This window comes from Typopeltis vanoorti, chromosome 6 (genome assembly GCF_054136105.1).
Source record: "Typopeltis vanoorti isolate ZY-2024b chromosome 6, IOZ_Tvanoo_1.0, whole genome shotgun sequence".
NCBI lineage: Eukaryota > Metazoa > Arthropoda > Arachnida > Uropygi > Thelyphonidae > Typopeltis > Typopeltis vanoorti.
Window position 1 is genome coordinate 91,745,105 of NC_143554.1, and position 24,605 is coordinate 91,769,709.

Here is a 24,605-nt window from a genome sequence, read left to right on the forward strand (position 1 = left end):
GAGGCAACATAAGATGAGTGGTAATAACCAATTCCACGAGGAGTACAAAGAACAGGCAAGGAAGGGACAATGCAGTTGGCAAGGGTAGCAAAAGTGCAGTGTGAGCAGCAGTTAGCTAATGAAGCCAAAAAAACCCTAGAGAGTTCTTTTGATATGTATCCAGCAAAAAAAAAAAAAAAGGAATGATTATAATAAGATGACATTGACTGGAAAAAATGGTACAAGTACAACTGCTGCAGAGGATATAGTTGAGACATTTAATGAGTAGTTCATAAAGGTCTTTCAAACTTGTGAATATGAAATCATGAAGAATTTGAGAGTAGTGGATGATAATGAGAAGAGACTGACTATGAGGGAGTAAGAGATTTATCAGGAATTCAAAAAAACTGCACTTTAAGCTGTAGGTCTTAATGATATATCACCATGTATTTTGAAGAAATGTGCCAGGCATATTTTGCATATTTTGCATATTAAATTGGCATATTTGCTTAATGTGAATCTTACATTGGGTCATGTTCCAAAGGAGTGGAAGGAAGGATTGTACTACTTCATGAGGAAGGTGACAGAACTCAAGTATTGACTTATAAGCAATCTGTGTGTCAGCTGTTGTGGTTAAAGTGTTGGAGAAGTTAGTAACAACCAGGATCAAGAATTGGGTTGACAGCAGTGGTATTATATTTGATAGACAGCATGGAGTTGCTAAAGGGAGGTCATGTTTTAGTAATGATTACTCATGTAATATAAAATACTCATGTAATAGTAATAGATTACTCATGTTTTAGTAATCTACTTACTTATTGCAATAAGGTGACAGCTGCTGGACAAGAGAGATTTATATTATATTACATGAGTAATCATTACTAAAACATGATCTGTGTGGCCATCCAATTCTTCAAATAAAAGTGTTTTATCACTGCACAAAACTTGTTTTTCTCCATTTTTATGAAAAATGCAAACACAGTCATTTGAAATGTTTGCCAAACGAGAACTACACATCATGCTACCCTTATCTATTGGAAATTTAAAAAACTTTCTTAACAGCCCTCGTACAGTTAAACAGACCCCTGAGGCATGCCTGAGGCATGTTTTAGTAATGATTACTCATGTAATATAAAATACTCATGTAATAGTAATAGATTACTCATGTTTTAGTAATCTACTTACTTATTGCAATAAGGTGACAGCTGCTGGACAAGAGAGATGGATATACTGTGGTATACTTAGATTTTGCAAAGGCTTTTGATAGATTACAGCATGATAAAGTTGATAGTCAAACTAGAGTGAATGGGATCAGATATTAGACAAGGGCATTAAAGTGAATATTAGATTATTATTATTATAATATCAGCAAAGTCACTAGTGGCATGCCTCAGGGGTCTGTTTAACTGTACGAGGGCTGTTAAGAAAGTTTTTTAAATTTCCAATAGACAAGGGTAGCATGATGTGTAGTTCTCGTTTGGCAAACATTTCAAATGATTGTGTTTGCATTTTTCATAAAAATGGAGAAAAACAAGTTTTGTGCAGTGACAAAACACTTTTATTTGAAGAATTGGATGGCCACACAGATCAAAGCTGAGTTAGATGCAGTTCATGGGGACTCTGCACCAGCACTAAAGACTATTTATTTTTGGATAAATGAGTGTAAACATGGTCATAAGTCCATCGAAGATGAAGCATGTTCCGGAGTCATGCTTCATCTGACTGGGGTCACTATGAAGGAAATGATTGACAAAATCTATGGTAATCATTATGGAAGACCACCAAGTGAAAGCGCGTGAGATTGTAGGCATCTCAACTGAATGGGTGTATAATATCCTGGATGAAAAATTGCACGTGAAAAAGCTGTGTCTGCGATGGGTGCCATGATTGTTGACTGTTGATCAAAAAAGCATGCGAAAAGACATTTCAACACAGTGTTTGGCAATTTAATCATCGCAATTTGCAGGATTTTTTTGTGCTGATTTGTGACTGTAGACGAAACTTGGATCCACCACTACACACCTGGGTCTAAGCAGCAGTCAAAATAGTGGACAATGCCCAGTGAAAGAGCACCCGAAAAAAAGCAAGGACTGTTTTGTCAGCTGGGAAGGTGATGGCCACTGTTTTTTGGGATTCCCAAGGAATTATCATAATAGACTATTCAGAAAAGGGTAAGATAATAAAAGAAGTCTATTACGTGTCATTGTTGGACAATCTAAAAGAAGAACTGAAGAAAAAAACAGCCAAGATTGGTGGACAAAAAAAAGTGCTCTTTCATCAAGACAATGCACCATCCCAAGCATCGGCCGCCACGATGGCAAAAATTGCACTTTTTTCAAATTTGCAATTTTTTCCCACCATCGTGGGAAAAAATTTGCTTTGAATGAGGATGTGATCAAGGCTATCAATGACTATTTTGCACAATTTGACAAATACTACTTTTTAGATGGGATGAAAACATTGGAAACTCGATGAACCAAATGTGTAGACCTTGATGGAGACTATGTTAAAGATACCAAGTGATTTTATAACCTTGGTTTTAATCCTTTTTTCCCAAGTAAGCAAACAGACAAGTAAGTCAAGTTTGTGCCTGAACGTGATTCAAGACTTATGGTAGTGGTGGTGCAACACCAAGGCAACTCGTGGTAAAAATGGATTAAGTTTTGATCACTTTCCTTAGTATTTCCCATAAATGTAAAACACATCTCCTAGGAGATGTATGATGTTATACATTATTATGGGTGGGGGTCACTACCCAGACCGGTTTCAACCTTTATTGAGGTCTCATCAGCAAGTAGGCAGACCCTGAAGACTATGTTAAGAAATAAAGGTGATTTTTTTTCCAAAAAAATGTGTTTAACTTATTTTTTTAGCAAACTTTTCAAACACCCCTTGTATGCTAATGATATTGGGGAAGGTTGAATGGGGATATTTAGTTATTTGCAGATGATGCAAAGTTGGGAATAACTATGAGGCGTAGAGCAGATGTGGCATTTCAAAAGGACTTAAATAGGCTGAGTGAATGAGCACTGGAGTGGGGATGCTAGTTCACTGTGAAACGTAAGGTTTTAAAATTTGGAAAACAAAGATATTATTATTTATTATTATTATTATTTGACACCTCCAGGGAATCCAAAGACTCGTTGGGGGAGGGCACCAGCTTTACAACTCCATCTCCAACACTCAATCACCGACTGACTGCAACTACGCTTACGCTATCTACTGCCGACCACCACTGGTATTTTCACAGACAATCACAAACATCCATGCCCATGTGGGATTCAAACCTGCAGCCTTTTGGCTGGAGAGTGGATACACTACTCACTCGGCCAAACAAAAGAAAGATGAGATGAAGAGTTTATGCTTGGTGGGGGATATGTTGTTGGAGGTGAAGGAAATAAGATATCTTGGGGCGATAAGGATCTAAAATTTAGAGGAAGCATTGCCAAAACTGTGAGGACAACACAATGAATTCTGGCAATCATGCAAAGGACACTAACATATACGAGTAATGAGATTCTGGTTCCATTGTATAAGGCCTTGATTAGGACATACAGTAACTAAATCTGTGTGCAGATTTAATTACCTGGTTTACAAAAGGATGAAGAGATATTGGAGAGGGTACCGAGGCGATTGACTAAGGTTGTTTCTGGTCTCTGGAATACTGAGTATGAAGAAAGGCTGAGAAGATTCAATATTCAGACATTCAAGTTGGTTAGGGATTGTTATAGAATTAACACTGAAGAGGTTTTTCATAAAATGGTGAAAGTGGGGAAGAAACAAGGTCAGACTGGGAGGTTTATAAGGATGGTGTGAGCAAGGGAGTGAGAAACTAGTTTGCTTTTATTTTTTTTTACATGGAGAGTTGTGAATGATTGAAATGCACTGCCTGAGAGTGTGATGTCTGCAGAGTATTGGATTGTATTTAAAGCATGGTATGATGAGCTGTATGTATGCCAAAGGGACTTCCTGCAATGGGTCTTTGACTCCATGGGGGTCTTTGGATAATAGTTCAGCATGCAGTGTTCATTCTCAAGTTTGATGATTGTATTCAACCTGTTCCATTCTTGCTATCTGCCTGTTATCTCAGATAGTTTACTTTACTCTCAGAGCAGTTTACTTGATTTTGATCAAACTGGTGTAGTAGTGTTTCAGCAACTCTTTAAGAACTAAGTACTTTAATAACATAGCAAACTCAAGCTTATAGTGACCTAATTTCTCTATCTTGTGTGTTACTTCTTCATGTAGAATAATCAGACAAACATTCTTTATAAATATTTTATTTATTTATTTATTTATTTTTACTATGTGTGTTGTTCTTAAGAATAACAGGGTAAAATGCAATATCTAATATCATCACTTTAGTTGGAATATCTTGTTTTTATCTTGTAAAATTGATTACCAAAATCAATATTAATTTAAATTTATATTTACCTTTTTCAGGCAATATTCTACTTCTGGAGCCTGATAAGCAGGATTCAAAGTTACCTATAATAAACAAAATGAGTCAGGAAATCATATTATCAAATAAGAATTTCTTAATTGGAAGTGGGAATGGGGAAGTGGAAGTAAGTTAGACTTGAAGTTCCTTCAAGTCTAACAGCAGTTAGACTTGAAGGAAGTACAGGAAGATAGTTTGAGGTAAAATCAGGTGTGCAACAAGGGTGCGCATTATCTCCACTGTTATTCATTATCTATATCGATCACATTACAAAGGAAAGCTGTATTAAATCTGATATCAAAATTTCCTGACTAAATTGAATAACTTGTAATAAATTTGGTATGAAAATCAGCAATAAAAAGACAAAGACAATGAAAATAGGCAGAAACATTGAAAACATCAACTGTATCCTAAATAGTAAACCCATAGAACAGGGGCGGCCAAGTATGCGTCCTTTTGGAACTAAAATAATTCTGGTAAGACTTAGAAGAGCTGCAACCTTTGACAGATGCGATGGTACAGGAGTAAATAAGTGAGTGTGTGCATGGTGAGATGGGTGGTGGGGGATGCAGAAGCTACGCTTGCCCACCACAACACACACACACACACACACACACACACACACACACACACACACACACACACACACACACACACACACACACACATCAGTTACACTTCCGGTGCTCATCTATTGGTATCTTTCAACATATTGTTGCATGAGTCCGTTGACAGTTTATTGTTGAACTCTTTTTCAAGTGCTTAGAAGTGTCACATAAAAAACATAAATATGAAGAGGAACAGAAGTTTTAGGCCAGAGTGGGAAGAGGAGTTTCTTTATGTGCAATGACAAAGTAAACCAATGTGTGCCACATGCCAAATAACACTTGCACAATTCAAAGCCAGCAATCTCAATCATCATTATGACACACATCACAGTAATTTTAGTAAAGAATTTCCTCTTGGCTCTCATCTGAGTCGAACTAAACTTTCAACTTTGAAAGAACAACTCCATGGTCAGAGTAAATTCATGTCCATGTTTACTACCGAGGCTGGTTTTATTTTAGTGTTTAATATTGCACAGCTAAAACATCCGCATACAGAAGGAGAATTTGTCCAGAAGAATATTGCACAAATAATTTCAGTTTTAGAACTGGATAATAAAAAAAAAACTACTCAAACTGATTGAACAGATGCCAGTCTCCAAGCATACAATTGAAAGGAGAATTTTCATTATCAATGCTGACATTGTAAATAACTTACACCATAACTTAGAAAACTCTTCTGCATTTAGTCTGGCTTTGGATGAATCTACAGATATTCAGGACAAACCACAAATAGTTTGAGGTAAAATTTGTATCTCACGACCTGAACATCAAGGAAGAGCTATTGACTTGATATTGGACAGTTTTAGACCTGGATAATAATAATAATAATAATAAAAAAACTACTCAAACTGATTGAACAGATGACATTCTCCAAGTATACAACTGAAAGGTTGATGATTCTACAGATATGATCCAACTGATGAATCTACAGATATTCAGGACAAACCACAAATAGCTACATTTGTCCGCTTTGTATCTCATGCATGACAAGGAAGAGCTATTGGACTTGATATTGGACAGTTATAGACCTGGATAATAAAAAAAAAAAAAAAACTACTCAAACTGATTGAACAGATGCCAGTCTCCAAGCATACAATTGAAAGGAGAATTTTCATTATCAATGCTGACATTGTAAATAACTTACACCATAACTTGGAAAACTCTTCTGCATTTAGTCTGGCTTTGAATGAATCTACAGATATTCAGGACAAATCACAAATAGTTTGAGGTAAAATTTGTATCTCATGACCTGAACATCAAGGAAGAGCTATTGAACTTGATATTGGACAGTTTTAGACCTGGATAACAATAATAAAAAAATAAAAAAAACTACTCAAACTGATTGAACAGATGCCATTCTCCAAGTATACAACTGAAAGGTTGATGAATCTACAGATATAATACAACTGATAAATCTACAGATATTCAGGACAAACCACAAATGGCTACATTTGTCCGCTTTGTATCTCACGACCTGAACATCAAGGAAGAGCTATTGGACTTGATAGCGTTGAAAGATACAACATGTGGCTCTGACATCAAAGAAGCTCTCGATGTTGCACTTACAAAAGCTTCGGTATCATGCAAAAAAAATTCTCAGCATTGCAATGGTGGTGCTCCAGCTATGAGAGGTGAAACTAAAAGGCTCATGGGGACTCTTTGAGAATGATGAATCATATCCTGCTTTCCTACCTGTACATTACATTATTCACAGGGAACACCTAGTTGCCATGTTTTAAATTTGAACACATAATGGAATTAGTTCTAAAAATTGTAAATTTTATTCGTTCAAGTGCTAAAACACACAGACAATTCAAAAGCTTTGTTGATGAGTTGAATTGCGACAAGATTCCTAATGACATATCATGGTTTTGCTTAGTAAGGTGACTCTCAGTTAGTAATGTATTAAACAAGTTTTTTGTTATTGTTAGACCCAATCGAACAGTTTCTTAGAAAGAATGATAAATTTTTCCCTCATCTCAAAGACCCGCAATGGTTGTTAGATATGGCATTTTTCACCAACGTTTTGCAGCATCTACAGATATTAAACATCTCACTTCAAGGGGAAGAAAAACTAATATCCAATCTCACACAGACCATGCTAAGCTTTCAAAGCAAACTGAAATTTTTCCAGAGAGACAACTTGGAAAATAAAATTTCAATCACTTCATTTGTCTGAAGAAAATACTGACAAATTTGCTAGGTGTGGAATTAGAAACAGGATCTTATGTTAGCAAATTAAATAATCAGGCCAAAGAACTCAACAATCGATTTTGCGACCTTGTAGAACTTAAACCAACATTCGCTTTTCTGGAAAATCTTTTCCTCACGAACGTGCATGAGCACAGTTGTCCTATTTCAAAACCAGTTGTGATTGATGTTGAAGCTGCAGAACTGGAGCTTTTGGAACTTCAAGAGGACAAAGGACTGAAGCCAGTGAGGCAAAAGAGATGTTCTGTAATTGAGTTTTGGAAGCAAGTTCCAGACCAACAGTATTCAACGCTTAAGCAATGTGCCAGAAAACTGATCTCCATTTTTGGGACCATGTACTCTTGTGAAGCACTATATTCGACTCTTAAATTTGTTATTACATCTAAATATAGATCTATTTTAAATGATGCACATTTGATCGAGCTTGTAAGAACTTCTTTGACTAATTACACACCTAATTTTAAGGAGCTAACAGAAAATGGATACAGGGAAGGCCTCTACTAGTAAATAAGTAACTAAAATTATTGTTTTGACTTTAAAATAATACGAGTGTACTATAATACTTAGTGGTTGTTTTTTGAAGTTAGTGCTGTCGCGATACTGTGTATTTTGTTTTACCGAGAAGACGGGGCAGATGCATAATGGTGGAAGACAAGACGAAGCTAAGTTTTCAATACTGTATTTTGTTTGATTTCATTTTATTTAGTGTACTTAATGTTTTGTTTTGCTTGCAATTGTTTATACTTTTCTTATTTATTTATTTATATTCCCTAATACTTATTTAACATTTATTTTTGACACTATTTTGAATAATTAACGATTACGCTAGTAGTCCCTCGGTAGTAATGAATGATGGCAGATTCAGCTGCAGTCGCAAATGGCGCATTGCCAAGTCCTCCGCCATTTGGGCACTCTATTATAAGCAATATAATAAGGGAGTTTGTGGCATGTATGCGTCTCGGGAATTAGATATCTGGCTTGTGAGAGAGGGGGGGTGTTTAAAGTGCAGGCAGCGGGAGGAAATAAATGCAGCAGATATCTCAATAACTGACCTTGTTGCTCCAGGAACAGGAAATGAATACAGGAAGACGAGTAGTGTGATAGGAGAGAATGAAGAAAAAAATGTGAATGAGAAAATAATAGTTGATAGTGTAGAAGGTGTGAGTGACTGTGAAGGTTTAGGAGATGGTTTTGTTTGGGAGAGTGAATTTTGATTTAGAGTGACCGACCTGCAGAGGGAGATAGAGGAGCTGAAAGAGGAGGTTGAATGTCTTGGGAGAAGTATGATAAGTATGAAAGATGAGATTAGGAGAATGGAATAGATAAATGCAAGGCAAATTGGAGTAAGGGAAAGAGAGAGAGAGAGTTTTGGGAATGACAGGAGAGGAGAGAAATTTGTGAATGATAAAAGAGGAGAGATGGATTTGGATGTGAAAATGGAAATGGAGAGAATGGAAACAGGAGAGAGAGGTATGGAAGTGCTAGAAGATGAGAAAATGAAAACAGTAGAAGAGAGGGAATGAGAGAGAGAGAGAGAGAGAGGTATGGGAGTGCTAGAAGAGGAGAGAATGGAAACAGTAGAAGAGAGGGAATGAGAGAGAGATATGGAAGTGCTAGAAGAGGAGGGAATGGAAACAGTAGAAGAGAGGGAATGAGAGAGAGAGGTATGGGAATGCTAGAAGAGGAGAGAATGGAAACAGCAGGAGAGAGAGATGGAAAGAGAGAGGTATGGGAATGCTAGCAGAAGAGAGAATGGAAACAGTAGGAGAGACGGAATGAGAGAGAGGTATGGGAGTGCTAGAAGAGGAGAGAATGGAAACAGTTGGAGAGATGGAATGAGAGAGAGAGAGGTATAGGAGTGTTAGAAGATGAGAGAATGGAAACAGTAGGAGAGATGGAATGAGAGAGGGGTATGGGAGTGCTAGAAGAGGAGAAAATGGAAACAGTAGGAGAGAGGGGAGGTATGGGAATGAAATAAGAGTAGAAAATGGAAACAATAGTAGAGAGGGAATGGTAAGAGGTATAATGTATGGCAACTCAAGGATCCATGGTGTTCAAGATAGGATGCGTGAGATGTGTTTGCCAGGAGGAACAATAGAAAGGGTGGCTTTGGCAGTTAAGAGAGGTGAAAGTGTAGATGATATGATTGTGATGGTGGGAACAAATGACTTATGTGGTGGTGTAAATAGGGCAGTGAGAGATATGAGATTCTTGCTTGAGGTGGTACGAAAGAAGACACAGAGAGGAAAGATAGTGTGTGTGTTGTCTAGGTATGATAAAGACAAACTGAGCAGAAGAGCAGTAATATTGAATGACATAATAGCTAGAATGTGTGACAAGAGAGGACTGGAATATGTGGATGCTTGGAGTACATTTGAGGATAGAGAGGAATTATATTCATGAGACTGTTTGTATTTGAATGAGGAACGACGTAGGCATCTGGAGAGATTGCTGTTCTGAAAAGGTCAGTGTGTCCCAGGAAGGATGGTAGCAGGGGGTGGCCTCTTGTGGGAATGGGTGCTTGGGTGAAGGGGGACGACATCAGGTAACACTGAGCCCAGTGGAGTCTAGAGGGGATAATGATGGGTATAGAAACAATGGCATTTATATGCTTTATACTAATGCCAGGAGCATCCGGAATAAGGGAGAGGAATTGGTGGCACCGATAGCATCAGCCTGGCCAAAGATTATTGGAATCACAGAGACATGGTTGACAGAAGAGGATATAATAACAGGACTAGAAGTTGCTGGGTACAGCATTTTTCGGCAGGATAGAAAGGGAAAGTGTGGTGGAGTACTGCTTATGATAAGTGACGACCTATGTCCTCTAAGAGTGACAACTTTGGAAGGAAGTGACACTAATGATTATGAAAGCATATGGTGTGAGGTAGAGGTGGGCAAGACAGGATATTTAGTGGGGTGTTGCTACAGACCCAGGAGTACAGAGGGTGGGGACCAGGAAATGTTTAGACAGTTGAGTTTGGCAAGTGCAAGAAGAATGATTGTTATGGGAGATTTTAACTACAGTAGTATCAACTGGGGAGAGAAAGTTGCATGTAGAAATAAGGGAATGGAATTTCTAGAATTCTTGATAGACAAATCTCTTAGGCAACATGTACTAGAGGGAAGAAGCGGTTCAAGAGTTTTGGATTTGGTTATAGCATCAGAAGAGTTGATAATAACTGAGATGACATCTCTCCCACTAGATTGAGAGAGTGACCATATGGTTTTGACTTGGAAAATGAATAGACATGCAGAAGTATCAAAGAGACGGGAACATATGTGGAATTATAAGGCAGGTGATTATAATAGTCTAAGAGGTCAACTTGGGGAAGTTTCATGGAGGGAGGAATTGGAATTCCAGGATATCATTAGTGCATGGGAAATTATGAAAGAATATTTGTAAGTAGCAATGGTAAGTTGTATACCACAAGTGAACAAGAAGTCACAATTTGGAGTAAAGTGGATGACAAACAATATTAAACAGGAATTGCATGCGAAAAAGAGGCTGTGCAAGAGATATAAGGAGACAGGTGAAGAGAAGATGCATGAAGAGTATAAGACACAGGCCCGAAGAGTGAGTAGTATGGTAAGGAAGATGAAACTGGAATATGAGAGGAGATTAGCCCTAAGATCCAAAGAAAATCCTACGGAATTTTTTAGATATGTGGCCAGTAGGAGGAGAAATGACTGTGGAAGAATGACATTGTTGGATAAAAAATGGGAATAGACTCACTGATGCAGAGACATAGTAGAATTGTTCAATGAACACTTTATTGGAGTATTTCATGCTGGAGGAGTCAGTTTTAATGCTAGAGGGATAGGGCAGGTTCGAGGTTTAGAGGTACAGGAGGAGAGTGTGTTTCAAATACTGAGTACTCTGCATGTCAGTAAAGCTGTGGGACTGGATGGTATTTCACCACAAGTTTTGAGAGAATGTGCTAGGAAACTGATGCCTTTGACCTGGCTTTTCAATGAAAGTCTGGCTGCGGGAAAGGTGCTCATGGAATGGAAGGAAGGAAAGATAGCGCGATTGCATAAGGGCTGTAGCAGACTGGAAGTGTCTAATTATAGCTAGTTTGTGTGTCATCAGTAGTTGTAAGATCTTGGAGAAAGTAGTGAAGGACTGTATACATCATTGGGCAGATGAGGGTAATGTTATCTGTGAGAGTCAACATGGATTTGTGAAGGGGCGCTCTTGTTTTAACAATATGCTAGCCTTTTATGATAAAGTTACAAGAGCATTAGATGAGGGAAAGGCATATACTGCCTTTTCCTAGACTTAGCAAAGCATTTGACAGGGTGCCACATGATAAACTGATATTTAAATTGCAGCACATGCATCTGGATGTCACATTGGTCAACTGGATTCAGGATTGGCTGTCCAATAGATATCAGAGAGTTGTGTACGTTGGGGCAGTTTCAAGGAAGCAGAGGGTTACAAGTGGGGTCCCACAGGGCTCAGTACTGGGACCTATATTGTTTAACCTTTATATCAATGACATTTTCAGCGAATTGCAAGGGGATGTTCGGCTGTTTGCGGATGATGCGAAGCTGGGAAGGTTATTAGTAATAGTGTAGATATGGTAGATATCTAGCTTATTCAAATCCCCTGCAGGAGGATTTGAATAAGCTAGATAGATGGGCAAATGAATGGGGATGTCGGTTTAATGCAGCAAAATGTAAGGTCTTGAGGTTTGGGACACATCGATGGGACACTGCATACTCTATGGGAGGAGTTAAACTGGAGGAAGTAGGAGAGACAAGAGATCTGGGTTTGATGATTGATAGAAACCTAATTTAGGGGACATATTGCAAAGGTAGTGAAGGTAACACAGAGGATTGCTGCAATAATGAGAAGGACACTGACCTGCAGAGATAAAATGGTTATCATTCTGTTGTATAAGACTCTGATCAGACCACACTTAGACTATTGTTCTCAGATCTGGTCCCCAGGATTTGACGGGGATAAATTAACAGTGGAAAGGGTACAAAAGCAGATAACAAAGATGGTGTCGGGACTGTACAATGATAGTTATGAGGATTGGCTGAGGGAGTGTGGACTGCAGAGTTTGGTGGATAGAAGAAGGAGGGGTGATATGATTGAGACTTTAAACTGTTGAGAAGTGGTTACAGGGTTGACACTGGGGAGTTCTTTCTCTTGGTTGAATGGCAGGAAGGAGTCATGACAAGAGGGGCCTTCCCTGGAAGTTACAAAAGGAAACTGTGAGAAAGAGGGTGAGGAGTGGTTTCTTTGCATGGAGGGTGGTTGAACTATATAATACATTGCCTGATGGAGTGGTGAGAGCGAGAACGGTCAATGAGTTTAAGGAGTGGTATGATAGACTTTGTGTTTCTTAGGAAGGACCTCCTACGATGAGTGTTTTGACTCCATGGAGGCCTGAATAATAATAATAAATTTATTCCAATTGTTATAAATTTAGTTTAATCCTTTATCCAAGTGTGTGCAAACAAAGTTTGCGCCTGAAGTATCTTCCGGACTGGGGTAAAGTGGTACAACACCGGGCCACTCCTTGCAAAGGTGGAGCAAGCTACCAACACTCCTATCTCAGTATATCTCATAATGCAAAACACATCTCCTTGTGGATATGTTTAATGTTATGCATTAATGGAAGGTCCACTACCCAGACTAGTTTCGACCTTTATTGAGGTCTCACTTAGTCATTTTTCATTTTTCTCATTTTTCACTTGGTCAGACTATAATAAATTTAGTTTAATCCTTTATCCAAGTGTGTGCAAACAAAGTTTGCTCCTGTAGTATCTTCAGGACTGGGGTAAAGTGGTACAACACCGGGCAACTCCTTGGAAAGGTGGAGCAAGCTACCAACACTCCTATCTCAGTCTTAATAAAAAAGGTGGCACACCGTTTGGCAGCTCCTATAGGAGGAGATGACCTTGCTAATGCTTCTGCATTAGTATCTCCACTTGGGCCTGGCTCCCACTGAAGAGACCTCATTAAAGGTCGAAACTAGTCTGGATAGTGGCCCTTCCCTTAATGCGTAACATTATACATATCCGCAAGGAGATGTGTTTTGCATTATGGGAGATAATGAGATAGGAGTGTTGGTAGCTTGCTCCACCTTTGCAAGGAGTTGTTCGGTGTTGTACCACTTTACCCCAGTCCTGAAGATACTTCAGGCACAAACTTTGTTTGCACACACTTGGATAAAGGATTAAACTAAATTTATTATAGTCTGACCAAGTGAAAAATAAACTTTCAACATATTCCAATTGTTCATAAAAATAGTACTTGTGGCAAAATTACACATGAAATTATGTTTTTCAAGGAAGTCCAGACCTAAAATTACTTGGTCACTGGTGTCAGCTAGTTTGCAAGTTTGCAAGTAACTCAACCTTTGCAATTCCTGTAATTTTTACTGGAATCTGCAATTGGGTGGTGTTGTCAGGGAAGTTATTTATGAACTTCTTTACTAAAGAGAAGGGGATGACCGATATATGAGCTCCAGTGTCAAGCAGTATTTGACACGGAATCTCTTCTACTAGACCTTTTACAAGTGTCAAGGGTAGACGTCCTTTAACTTCTGCCACTGCCACACTTTGCATCCTGTGAAACTCGTGATTCAGAGCATCTGGCTCATGGCTAATGACATTAGAGGCCTTAGAAACTGTCCCTTCGCTTCTATCTTCCATTTTAGATTCTTGGTTTTCTAGTCCTTTGGAACTAGTTACTCTGGGCCGACTTGACTTGGGTGCTTTGTTCTCTTTTTCTCTGTTTCCCTGCTGATCCTTTATAGTAGCTTCCTTGTGAAATGACGCCATATCACCCTTATTGAGCCTTTGTCAAATATTCATATTGCTATGTGTATGGTCCGAGAGGCAATTAAGGGTAGATAGGGGTGGCATTTGTGCACCATCGTCTTGTAATAACATATGTCTCATTGAGGCATTCTGATTCATTTCTTCTAATATTCTTTCTCTCCTTTTGGCCAATTCATTGCACCCTTCTAAACTGCAGGCCCCCTTTTTGTATATTACCTCCCTTAATCTTTCATGCAACCCTGACCTAAATTGTTGGAATGTGATCTAATCCAAATGAGGTCTTTCGTCTGGGGAAATCCTTATGGACCTAGCAATGGTCATCATCCTATTTAGATAGTCAGTTATTTTTTCTTTGTTGCCGTACACAATTATAAAGTTGCCTCAGGGCTTGAATTGGGCTCTCTTTGTAGGAGAATTTTGAGATTATTGAATCCTTAAATTTTTTGTAGTCTAGTGTTTCTTTGAGAATTGGGGAGGAATTTAGGAAGTTCTTCGCTTTTCCCACTAACTTACTCCTAAGTAAAATTAGCAACTGAAAATCAGACCAATTTGCTAATTTTCTTAGTTTCTCTATATAGGAAAAAAAAGCTAAAACATCGTCAGTTTCCTCTCCAGAGAAATGCGAGAATACCTGTTGAGGATTCGCCGTCCTAAAGAATTCCATATCGCATACTAGTGCTTGACGAAAGTGCCATATTGATCTACCAGTTACAAATTTTCCCAATTCTACACTTCAAAATTTCTTAATATTAGGCTTGCCTGATTCACTCTATAACTTGCTCACTTTGATTTATTTATTTCTATATACTCACGTCTATAAATCAAATCCTGTCGACTGCACCACTGTAAAATTTTTCCTCTATTTTTATTTTATTCTTTTTATTTTCACTTCTATACAATTTAAGTCCTATTGGCTCTTGCCTAAACTTTGTGCCATTGTAAAATCTTACTCCTTATTTTATTTTTATTATTTTTCTCTCTACTATATTAAAACTTTATTCTGTTAACTTCAATATCTCTCTTGGCCGATCTATACTTACAAGATCAATGCTAGCGGTTTGTCAGACAAAAGAATTACTAATGGCAGATACCTATTCCTTTGTCTCGCACTGGATCTAATTCCTTTTTCGGATTCAGGGAAAATTTATTTTTCACTGCGCCACCCCGAATCCTAGATTAACAGATAGTGTAGAATCAAGGAACCAGAACACAGTTTAGCATACAATCTTATCTTACTGAGAGTTACGTTTGCAGTCATAGCCTCTCTATAAATTAATCTCCCACTGTGGTTCGTATTTTATGAGCAAGTGCAATAGAGAATAAAATTAGGCAAGTCATCAATTAAACAAAAAGAACAAAACATTTAATTCAGTTGAAACATTGTACATACTATGAATTCACCATGAGCACTAATTTACTTAGATTCTCAATATCTATCTTAGCATGCATGATAAAGAACTTCAGTTAAGGCTTACAAATTACACTTGAAATATCACACTTAATTATTAATACTAAAGACAATTATTAGCTGAATTACTAAACTAGCTTCATGTGCTCTCATACAATTTCTTCTAACAAAATCCTCATTACTTTTTCTATCATTAAAGGACAATTCTTAGACTCCATGTGCTCTCAATTAATTCACTTAACAAAATACTCAAAATTCTCATTATTATTTCTTTATCATTCAAAGAAACATTCTCTAGAGTCCTTCTTAAATGTTACATATGTTCTTCTAAGACACATCTACACATAATAAAACATGGATTGTACGTTACCAATTGCTGGGGACTTATCTGGGCACTTTACATATCTCGTCTGGACAATTTCTTTTGACACCACGTTCCTTCATGCCTTCTCTGAGGTATTCTTCAAGGTTTCAGTCTGTGCTTACTTCTGCTGCTGAAAATAAGTAGATGTTGTTCTTTGGAGAACTCGCTCAACATCGTAACGACATCTCCGTAAGTATTGATGAATACCTTCTGCTGGGCTGGTTGCCGTCCGATAAATTGTGTTCGGAAATCTACGGTAAAGTTCCTCCGTCACTGTCTCGAATCCGCGGGGAACGAGGGGACGCCACAAGGAGGCTCCATATACATCAGCAAGACCGCCCAAAAACTTCGGAGCGTAACTCCACACACCAGTAAGAGTAAAACTCAGCCTAAAGAACAAGAGCACAAGAGAATAAGAGAGCCTCTTTTTCGCTGCACGAATTTTTAAATTGCACGCCCTGCGTTCATTCCACATCATCGATTGCTCCTCTCATTTTCTCCGCGTCACCTCACGTCACAGTACTGCGCGCCACACATGGAAATCTTGGCCTACTCTTCTGCGTGTATGAGTGTGTGTGAGTTGGGGGGGGGGACTTATTTGCTTACAAAAAGGTGCACCTGCACTCTTTTGTGCACGTGTTTTGACTCCGGCCATTTCTGCTTAATCGGATTATCTCTTTCACCCAGCAATTTATAAGTACTTACACTTAAGCAGTTTAGTTTAAACAATTTAGCAATTCACAATACTTTACAATATCACATATTAATATTAAATGAAGGATTTTCAACTTAGTAACATTTTAGTAAAATTACAAGTGTCTAGTATATTCTGGTACATCAATAATTTATTCAAAATTGCAAGCCCATGTTAAGTCTGAAGGAAACGTAAATTAATTTAATTTTTGTTTAATTCAGAACTTAACACTGTACACCCCTGATGGTACATAACAGGAATTTGATGATGATGATAATGATGAAGTGGGGAATGAGGAATAGATACCAGTATAAGTAATATATCACCTTCCATCACTGTTCCACAGTTGAGTTATGCCCATTTCAGAGGAAAAATTGTGCTAGTGGCTTTGTATAGCATGAAGCAGAAGTGGAAAAAATATATACGTGGAATGAAACTATAAGCTTGTGAATGTAGATTGCAATAAGCAGGAAATGTGTAGACAAATTAAATTAACTAGAGCAAAGCAGGTAATTATAATAAGAGATTAACAGAGACTGGGAACAGGAATCAACATCTCATAATAAGGAAATTGATTCTAGAATTCTTGAGGGACAGTTATCTTGAATAGCATCTAATGGAGAGAACTCAAAGATTAAGAGTTTTCAAGTTAGTCTTGGCATTATGTAATACCAGTTGGTGAAAGTAGTGATGTGGTCTATCTGAAGATGAGCAGATATGTGAAAATATCAAGAAGAAAGAGATTAATGTAAAACTGCAAGACAAGTGGATCAATAATTTAGAAGGCATCTAGGAGTTATATCACTGATTGAAGAACCTGACCTGACATCAGCAGTGCTTGGGAGTTAGCTAAGAAATATTGAATAACAATGATATGGCAAAAACTCACTGCAGAAAAGTTTTCTCTATTTTGGACAAAGTCAATACTGCCATACCCCTCAAAATCATTCCATATTTGTACATTCACCAGCATCTCAATCAATGCATTCCATGCAACCACCATTCTCCATAATAAAATCCGGCTTCTCACTTCTCTGCTAACTGCTCACCTGTATAACTTACAGAGATGATCCCATTTCTGTTTCCTTTATTCTATGTTTTAGATCTCTGTGTCTATTTGGTAAGCACCTCTCACCAACTCATGACACAATCATATCATCCTCCTTCTCCTCCTCCACCTCTTGTCTATCGAATTCTGTAGATTTCTCATCGTCTGAACACCCATTAGGAGTACATATCTCCTGATATTTACCATTAACACTTTGAGTCCTATCGATGATCCTATAGTCCTATCGATGTATATTTACATTGATAGGACTCAAAGTGTTAAGGGGGGTTTTCAAGTTACTATGACAGCACTATATCATTAAGTTTACATTATTATTAATGTCCTATCAACAATTTTCCTCCAAATCAGTCTATTACTTGTGAGAACTGCAATATTGTCATATCTAACATTTCATGCTTCTAAGGCACTTCTAACTGAATCAATCCACCTAGACCAGTGGTTCTTAACAGGTGTTCCCCGGAACACTTGTGTTCTGTGAACTGGTTACAAGTGTTTTGCCGGTGAAGATGTCACATAACATCTTTCAAAAACATTACCGGCAATATTAAAACCTGTCCTAGACCAAGTCGTAAATATGGTAAATTACATCAAGTCAAGACCTTTAAAAGCACGCCTTTTTAAAAAACTTTTCATATCTATGGAAGCCAAGTATGAATCTTTTCTTTTGCACAATGAAATAAGATGGTTATCCAGGGATAAAGTGCTATTCCAAATTTTAGAACTTAAGAATGAATTATTGGCCTGTTTTCAAAATGAAGGTACAGATGCTTTTGTAAAATGTCATCAAAATGATATTTGGTGTTGCCAAAATGGCATATTTCGCCGATATTTTTAATTACTTAAATAGCGTTAATACAAGTATCCAAGAGGAAAAATTAAAATATTTTGACATCCACTGACAAATTGTCAGCTTTTCAGAAAAAAAGTATCTCTTTGGAAAACCACATATCAGAAAAAATACAATAAATATGTTTCCTTTGTTCCATAATAAAAATGTCGAGGGGATTATTTTCGTTATAACAGAACATTTAACAATATTGGAAGAAAATATTTCAACTTACTTTCCTTCCTTAAATGCACACAATTATGATTGGATACGAAATCCATTTGGCACAGTTAATACATTGAGCTGAGAATTTTCATTACAAGAAGAAGAACAATTAGTTACCTTGTCAACAGATCGTACTCTAAAAATGAAATTCCCTGAAATAACTCTTGAGGAATTTTGAATTTTTGTCCAAGCCGAATACCTAGCTCTCTCCACAAGGGCACTAAAAATTTTGTTACAGTTCTCAAACATCATATTTGTGGGATCTCAGTTTCTCAATATTAAGCAATATAAAAACTAAAAAACATGAAAGACTTAATAATATAGACAAAGAGATGAGGGTAGCTGTATCGCATATTAGACCTTATATTGCTGAAATCTGCAAAAGCCAACAAGCTCAAGTATCGCATTAAAATAGGTTTTTATAAAAGACAAGTCCATGCATATTTTATTGTTAGTTTTTAGGTGTTCCCCAAATTTTTCTTATAATCAAAAGTGTTCTGTGACTTTGAAAAGTTAAGAACCACTGACCTAGACCTTGGTCTTCCTCTGGGCCACTTTCCTGCCATCTTGAGACCAAGCATTGCTAATCTTTCCTCACCCATTCTATTTAAGTGCTTGTACCACCTTAGATTAGCTCTGCTGACACATTCTTGAATGCTAATAATGTCCACTTCCTTTTTAATATCTTAATAGGATAATCACTTAACTTGTATCCCATCTGTGTGCAGATTTGATCTCCTGGGTTCCAAAAGTCAAAAGACATCGTGGGAGGTCCTTTCTAAGAAACACAAGTCTATCAAGACTCGTCGAGGGAGGTCCCTCCTAGGAAACACAAAGTCTATCATACCACTCCTTAAATGCATTGACCGTTCTCGCTCTCACCACTCCATCAGGCAATGCATTCCATGGTTCAACCACCCTCCATCCAAAGAAACCACTCCTCACCCTCTTTCTCACAGTTTCCTTTTGTAATTTCCAGGGATGGTCCCTTGTCATGACTCCTTCCTGCTGTTCAACCAAGAGAAAGAACTCCCCAGTGTCAACCCTGTAACCACCTCTCAAAAGTTTAAAGTCTCAATCATATCACCCCTCCTTCTTCTATCCACCAAACTCTGCAGTCCACACTCCCTCAGCCGATCCTCATAACTAACATTGTACAGTCCCGACACCATCTTTGTTAACTACCTTTGTACCCTTTCCACTGTTAATTTATCCCCTTCAAATCCTGGGGACCAGATCTGAGAACAATAGTCTAAGTGTGGTCTGATCAGAGTCTTATACAACAGAATGATAACCATTTTATCTCTGCAGGTCAGTGTCCTTCTCATTATTGCAGCAATCCTCTGTGTTACCTTCACTACCTTTGCAATATGTCCCCTAAATTTCATGTGTCTATCAATCATCAAACCCAGATCTCTTGTCTCTCCTACTTCCTCCAGTTTAACTCCTCCCATAGAGTATGCAGTGTCCCATCGATGTGTCCCAAACCTCAAGACCTTACATTTTGCTGCATTAAACCGACATCCCCATTCATTTGCCCATCTATCTAGCTTATTCAAATCCTCTTGCATGGCTACCATATCTACACTATTACTGATAACCTTCCCAGCTTCGCATCATCCACAAACAGCCAAATATCCTCTTGCAATTCGCTGAAAATGTCATTGATATAAAGGTTAAACAATATAGGTCCCAGTACTGAGCCCTGTGGGACCCCGCTTGTAACCCTCTGCTTCCTTGAAACTGCTCCACCATACACAACTCTCTGATAACTATCAGACAGCCAATCCTGAATCCAGTTGACCAATGTGACATCCAGACCCATGTGCTGCAACTTGAATATCAGCTTATCATGTGGCACCCTGTCAAATGCCATTGCTAAGTCTAGGAAAAGGCAGTATATGCCTTTCCCTCATCTAATGCTCTTGTAACTTTATCATAAAAGCTAGCATATTGTTAAAACAAGAGCACCCCTTATGTAGACGGTAGGGATAGAACACAGGGGAGGGATTCATGGAAGTTAAATTTATTTGCAGTCAAGAAAGGGGTAAGAGCTAGGTTTTTCTCCCAGAGAGCAGTGAGTGAGTGGAATAGTTTGCCTTGAAGGGCAGTGAGTTCATCTAGTGTGAATGAATTTAAGGGAAGGTATGACTGCTGTTTTGGGTGATTTTTACCCACTCTTGATGAGTCCTTGACTCCCTGAGGATCTCAAATAACAATAATAATAATGCAAAGCATATATCCTTACAGGCATGTATAATGCTATGCATTATGGGAAGAACCACTACTCAGATTGGTTTTGGTCTTTATTGAGGTGAAAAAGTACAGGGATGCTGATCACAGGCCTAGAGTAGTTAGTATAGGGGTGCAAGAGAGCCTGATAGCATTAGAAGAAAGAAAAGATAGATAGATAGTATGAGAGATAGAGAAAAGGCCTCAGCTTTTAATATCATCATATAGCCAAAGGCTATCAGTTTTCCTTTTTCACCAATTTCATATAGATGATCAACCTAAAGACTCATTGAAACTAAGGTGCAAAGATAACTGATATCCAGGTGGTTAGCTTTATCTAAGTTAACCTTCTCTGCCTGTAATTGTTCTCCAGTCATCCCTGCAACTGACTATAAGGCGGATGGAACGTTTAAAAAACCTCTCATAGCAAAAATAGACAGAATGTTATCTCCCTCTAGTGAATATTGCATAATGTGGGTGGTCTATCTACACCGTCTAGGCAAAAAATTTAATATCTCCTAGAATGCTTATTTCTAAATACAAAAATCATCTGATTGAACAATAAAATTTCCACAATAAAATATTATTATCATTATTATTACATTTAATTAAAGATTAAAGATTTCTTTATACCAAATTTTACTTTTTTAATGAAAAGAATGTCAATGCCCAGAGTGTTGTTGTAGCAGTCTTAGAGTTAAGCACACAGTGGTGTTTGTAGCATTCAGGAACAATCTCAGCTTTTGGACCTTTATAATTATTTACTCCAAATAGGGGAAGTTAAAAACCCAGGTAGTACAGGAGAAGGTCTGCACATGTGTGATTGGTCTGCAATATTTATGGACTTTTGAAACAGTATTGCTTAAATAGCAGAATTTTAAGACTGGAAGCCCAAATCCTCCATACTTCTTTGATAGTTGAAGAAATTCCTTTTTAACTTCTTGGTATCAGCTGGACCCAAAAAATTGCACAGACTTACTATAAATTGCTTTTCTTCAGCTTCTGTGATGTCTGTAATATTTATTATGTAAAACTGAGCAGGAAAGATTGTGATTTTAAATACTATGACTTTAGAAGAAAAGGAAAGTGGCCCTATTTTCCAGTCTTCCATGGTTTCAAAGTATTTGCATATAAGTTCTTGAGCTGGTAATATTGGGTAAGTGGAGAAGAGAATTCCAAGTATAATGAAGGGGGCTCTCTCTCTCTCTCTCTCTCAGGGATTAGTCCAAAAGGAATGCTTCCAAGATCCTACTTTCCAAAAATCTTTGATTTTGTCTTGTCTGCATTAGTAGTTAATCCACTGATCTTGCTGAATTTTTCCAAAATACCAAACCAGATATATATGATATCATTACACTCTCAAAGTGCCCACTGCATCATCAGCATATGCTAATACCTTATTTTCCTTCGTAGTTGAAGGAACTGTTATTCCTCTCACCACACGTGTATTGTTGACTTCCTGTAAGAAAGATTCCAGAACCAATGCAAAGAGCAATGGACTAAAAGAGCAACCTTGCTTGACTCCTTTTCGAATTTTGACCAGGTTTGAACAGGAGCCTATTAACTAGGAGGTGAGTAGTTGAATTAGCATAGGCTCCTCTGATAATGGATAGCAGCTTTTTACCTACACCAATTTGCTGGAGGATGTGGAACAGAAAGGAATGCCAGACATTATCAAATGCTTGAGTAAGGTCTACTGATAGCACTGCCATCAACTGCCTTTTTGTACTAACTAAACAGATTAGATCATGTAGCAGAAACAGATAAAGTTCTATTGCTTATCCTAGAACTTCATACACCTATGTGCATTTAATTATGTATCTTTGAGCCTTGTATTGATAATATGGAAAAATATCTTGTAGTCAGTATTAGATAGAGAAATAGGTCTTCAGCTGCTGATCAAGGTGTGATAATGTGGGTGATCTACACCATCTAGGCAAAAATTTAATATCTCCTGGAATGCTTATTTCTAAATACAAAAATCGTCTGAGTGAACAATAAAATTTCACTGGTTTATTAGGTTTTAGAATGAGGACAGTATGGCTTGCTACAAATTCACTTGGTATGTGTCCTGATGAGAGGAAAAGAATTAAACAGTATAACTAGAATTGAAAGAATAAAATCCCATGCCTCGTGGTAAAGTTCTATCCCTAGACCATCAGGTCCTTGGGATTTTCTTGTCTGGCATTCTTTATAGGCTGTGGTAACTTCATATGCTATAATGGATCTGTCAAGCCCATCTTGGATATGAACAGGAAAGCCATTAATGTTCCAAGAGTTATAATTTCCAACAGTACTATTGAATTCAAACAGATTTTTGTAGTGATTTTGAAAGGAGTCAAGGACGTCTTGAGTGGTTGACATGTCTTCACCATCAACAGAGATTTCAGTAATAGCCCTTTCCTTGGCAGAATTAGTGAATTGCCTATTGAAGAATGCAGCTGAATGGCTATCTACTAAGTGCTATGACCTTTATTGAGGTCTCATCAGTGGAAGCCAGATCCAGAAGTGATACCAAGATTGAAGTAATAGTACTGTTGGAAATTGTAACTCATATTTCCATATAAAAGTAGCCAAAAGATGTCATGCCTTATTATTAAAATAGTCTGGATTAGAGATAGAGGTTGAAAGTTTTTCCACTTGGTTATACTATAAATTAAACTTGCCAAGAAATTATATTCTTGGTTTAATTCTTTATCCAAGTGTAAGCAAACAAAGTTTGCATATGAGGTAACTTCACGATTATGCAGTCCGTAAGGATATGTGCATTGTGTTATGGGATAGTAAGGCAAGTGATGTGAAGTCATTAGCCTATATATACAAGTTGTCCAGTCATGAAGTTACTTCACTAACAAACAATGTTTGCTTATTATTATTACGGGCAACAACAGGGAGTCATTAGACTCATCGAGGGAGGCCCCAAATCATATTCATCACAACTATTCGACATTCATACAGTAACTATCATACCTCGCCTTAAACTCATTCACTGTCACAGCATCCACCACAGACTCTGGCAGCCCATTCCACTCATTCACCACTCTAAAAGTAAAGAACCCAGCTCTAACACCTTTACTAACCACACTTTTGCCCAGTTTCCATGGATGTCCTCCCACAACCAGCCCTGTTCGCAAAAATATCTTCTGAATTAATTTTAAAGAAACCCTTCAGTAATTTGAATGTCTCAATCATATCTCCCCTCCTCTGCCTATCAACCAATTTTTGCAACCCACAAATCCTCAACCTGTTCTCATAAGGTTCATTCAACAGACCTGCTATCATCTTGGTCACTCACCTCTGGATCCTCTCAACCTCCTCCCCATCAAGAAGAAGAAACCTAGGTGGCCAAATCTGGGCACAGTAGTCGAGATGGGGTCTTATCAAGGCTCGATACAGAGGAACAATAACCTGCTTGTCTCTCTTGTCAACGTATTCTTCAGCAACCAAGTGATTTGATGAGCTGATTTGGCCACTTTTGCAATGTGCCCCCTAAACTTCAACTCCTTATCCACCAACACTCCTAAATCTCATGCCTCATCAATTTCCTGGAGTACAGTTCCAATGTAGTAAACTGCTGCTAATCTTTTCACCCCAAAATGTATAACTTTACATTTTGCCACATTAAATTGACATCCATTTTCTTAGCCCAGACCTCCAATCTATCCAAATCATCTTGCAATTTGACATCATCTGCATTCACTATTACCCTACCCAACTTTGCATCATCCGCAAACAAATGAACTGTTC

The 24,605-nt window shown here is 37.8% G+C and overlaps 1 protein-coding gene across 1 annotated transcript in view; it reads right to left on the minus strand.

Moving 5' to 3' along the window:
• LOC150105703 (medium-chain acyl-CoA ligase ACSF2, mitochondrial-like) overlaps positions 1 to 24,605 on the minus strand; it is a 347,992-nt gene that overhangs the window by 274,224 nt on the left and 49,163 nt on the right. The window contains exon 4 of the mRNA XM_090394533.1: positions 4,414 to 4,467. Within this exon, the coding sequence (XP_090250659.1) occupies positions 4,414 to 4,467 (54 nt within the window). The remainder of the gene's footprint in view (positions 1 to 4,413; positions 4,468 to 24,605) is intronic.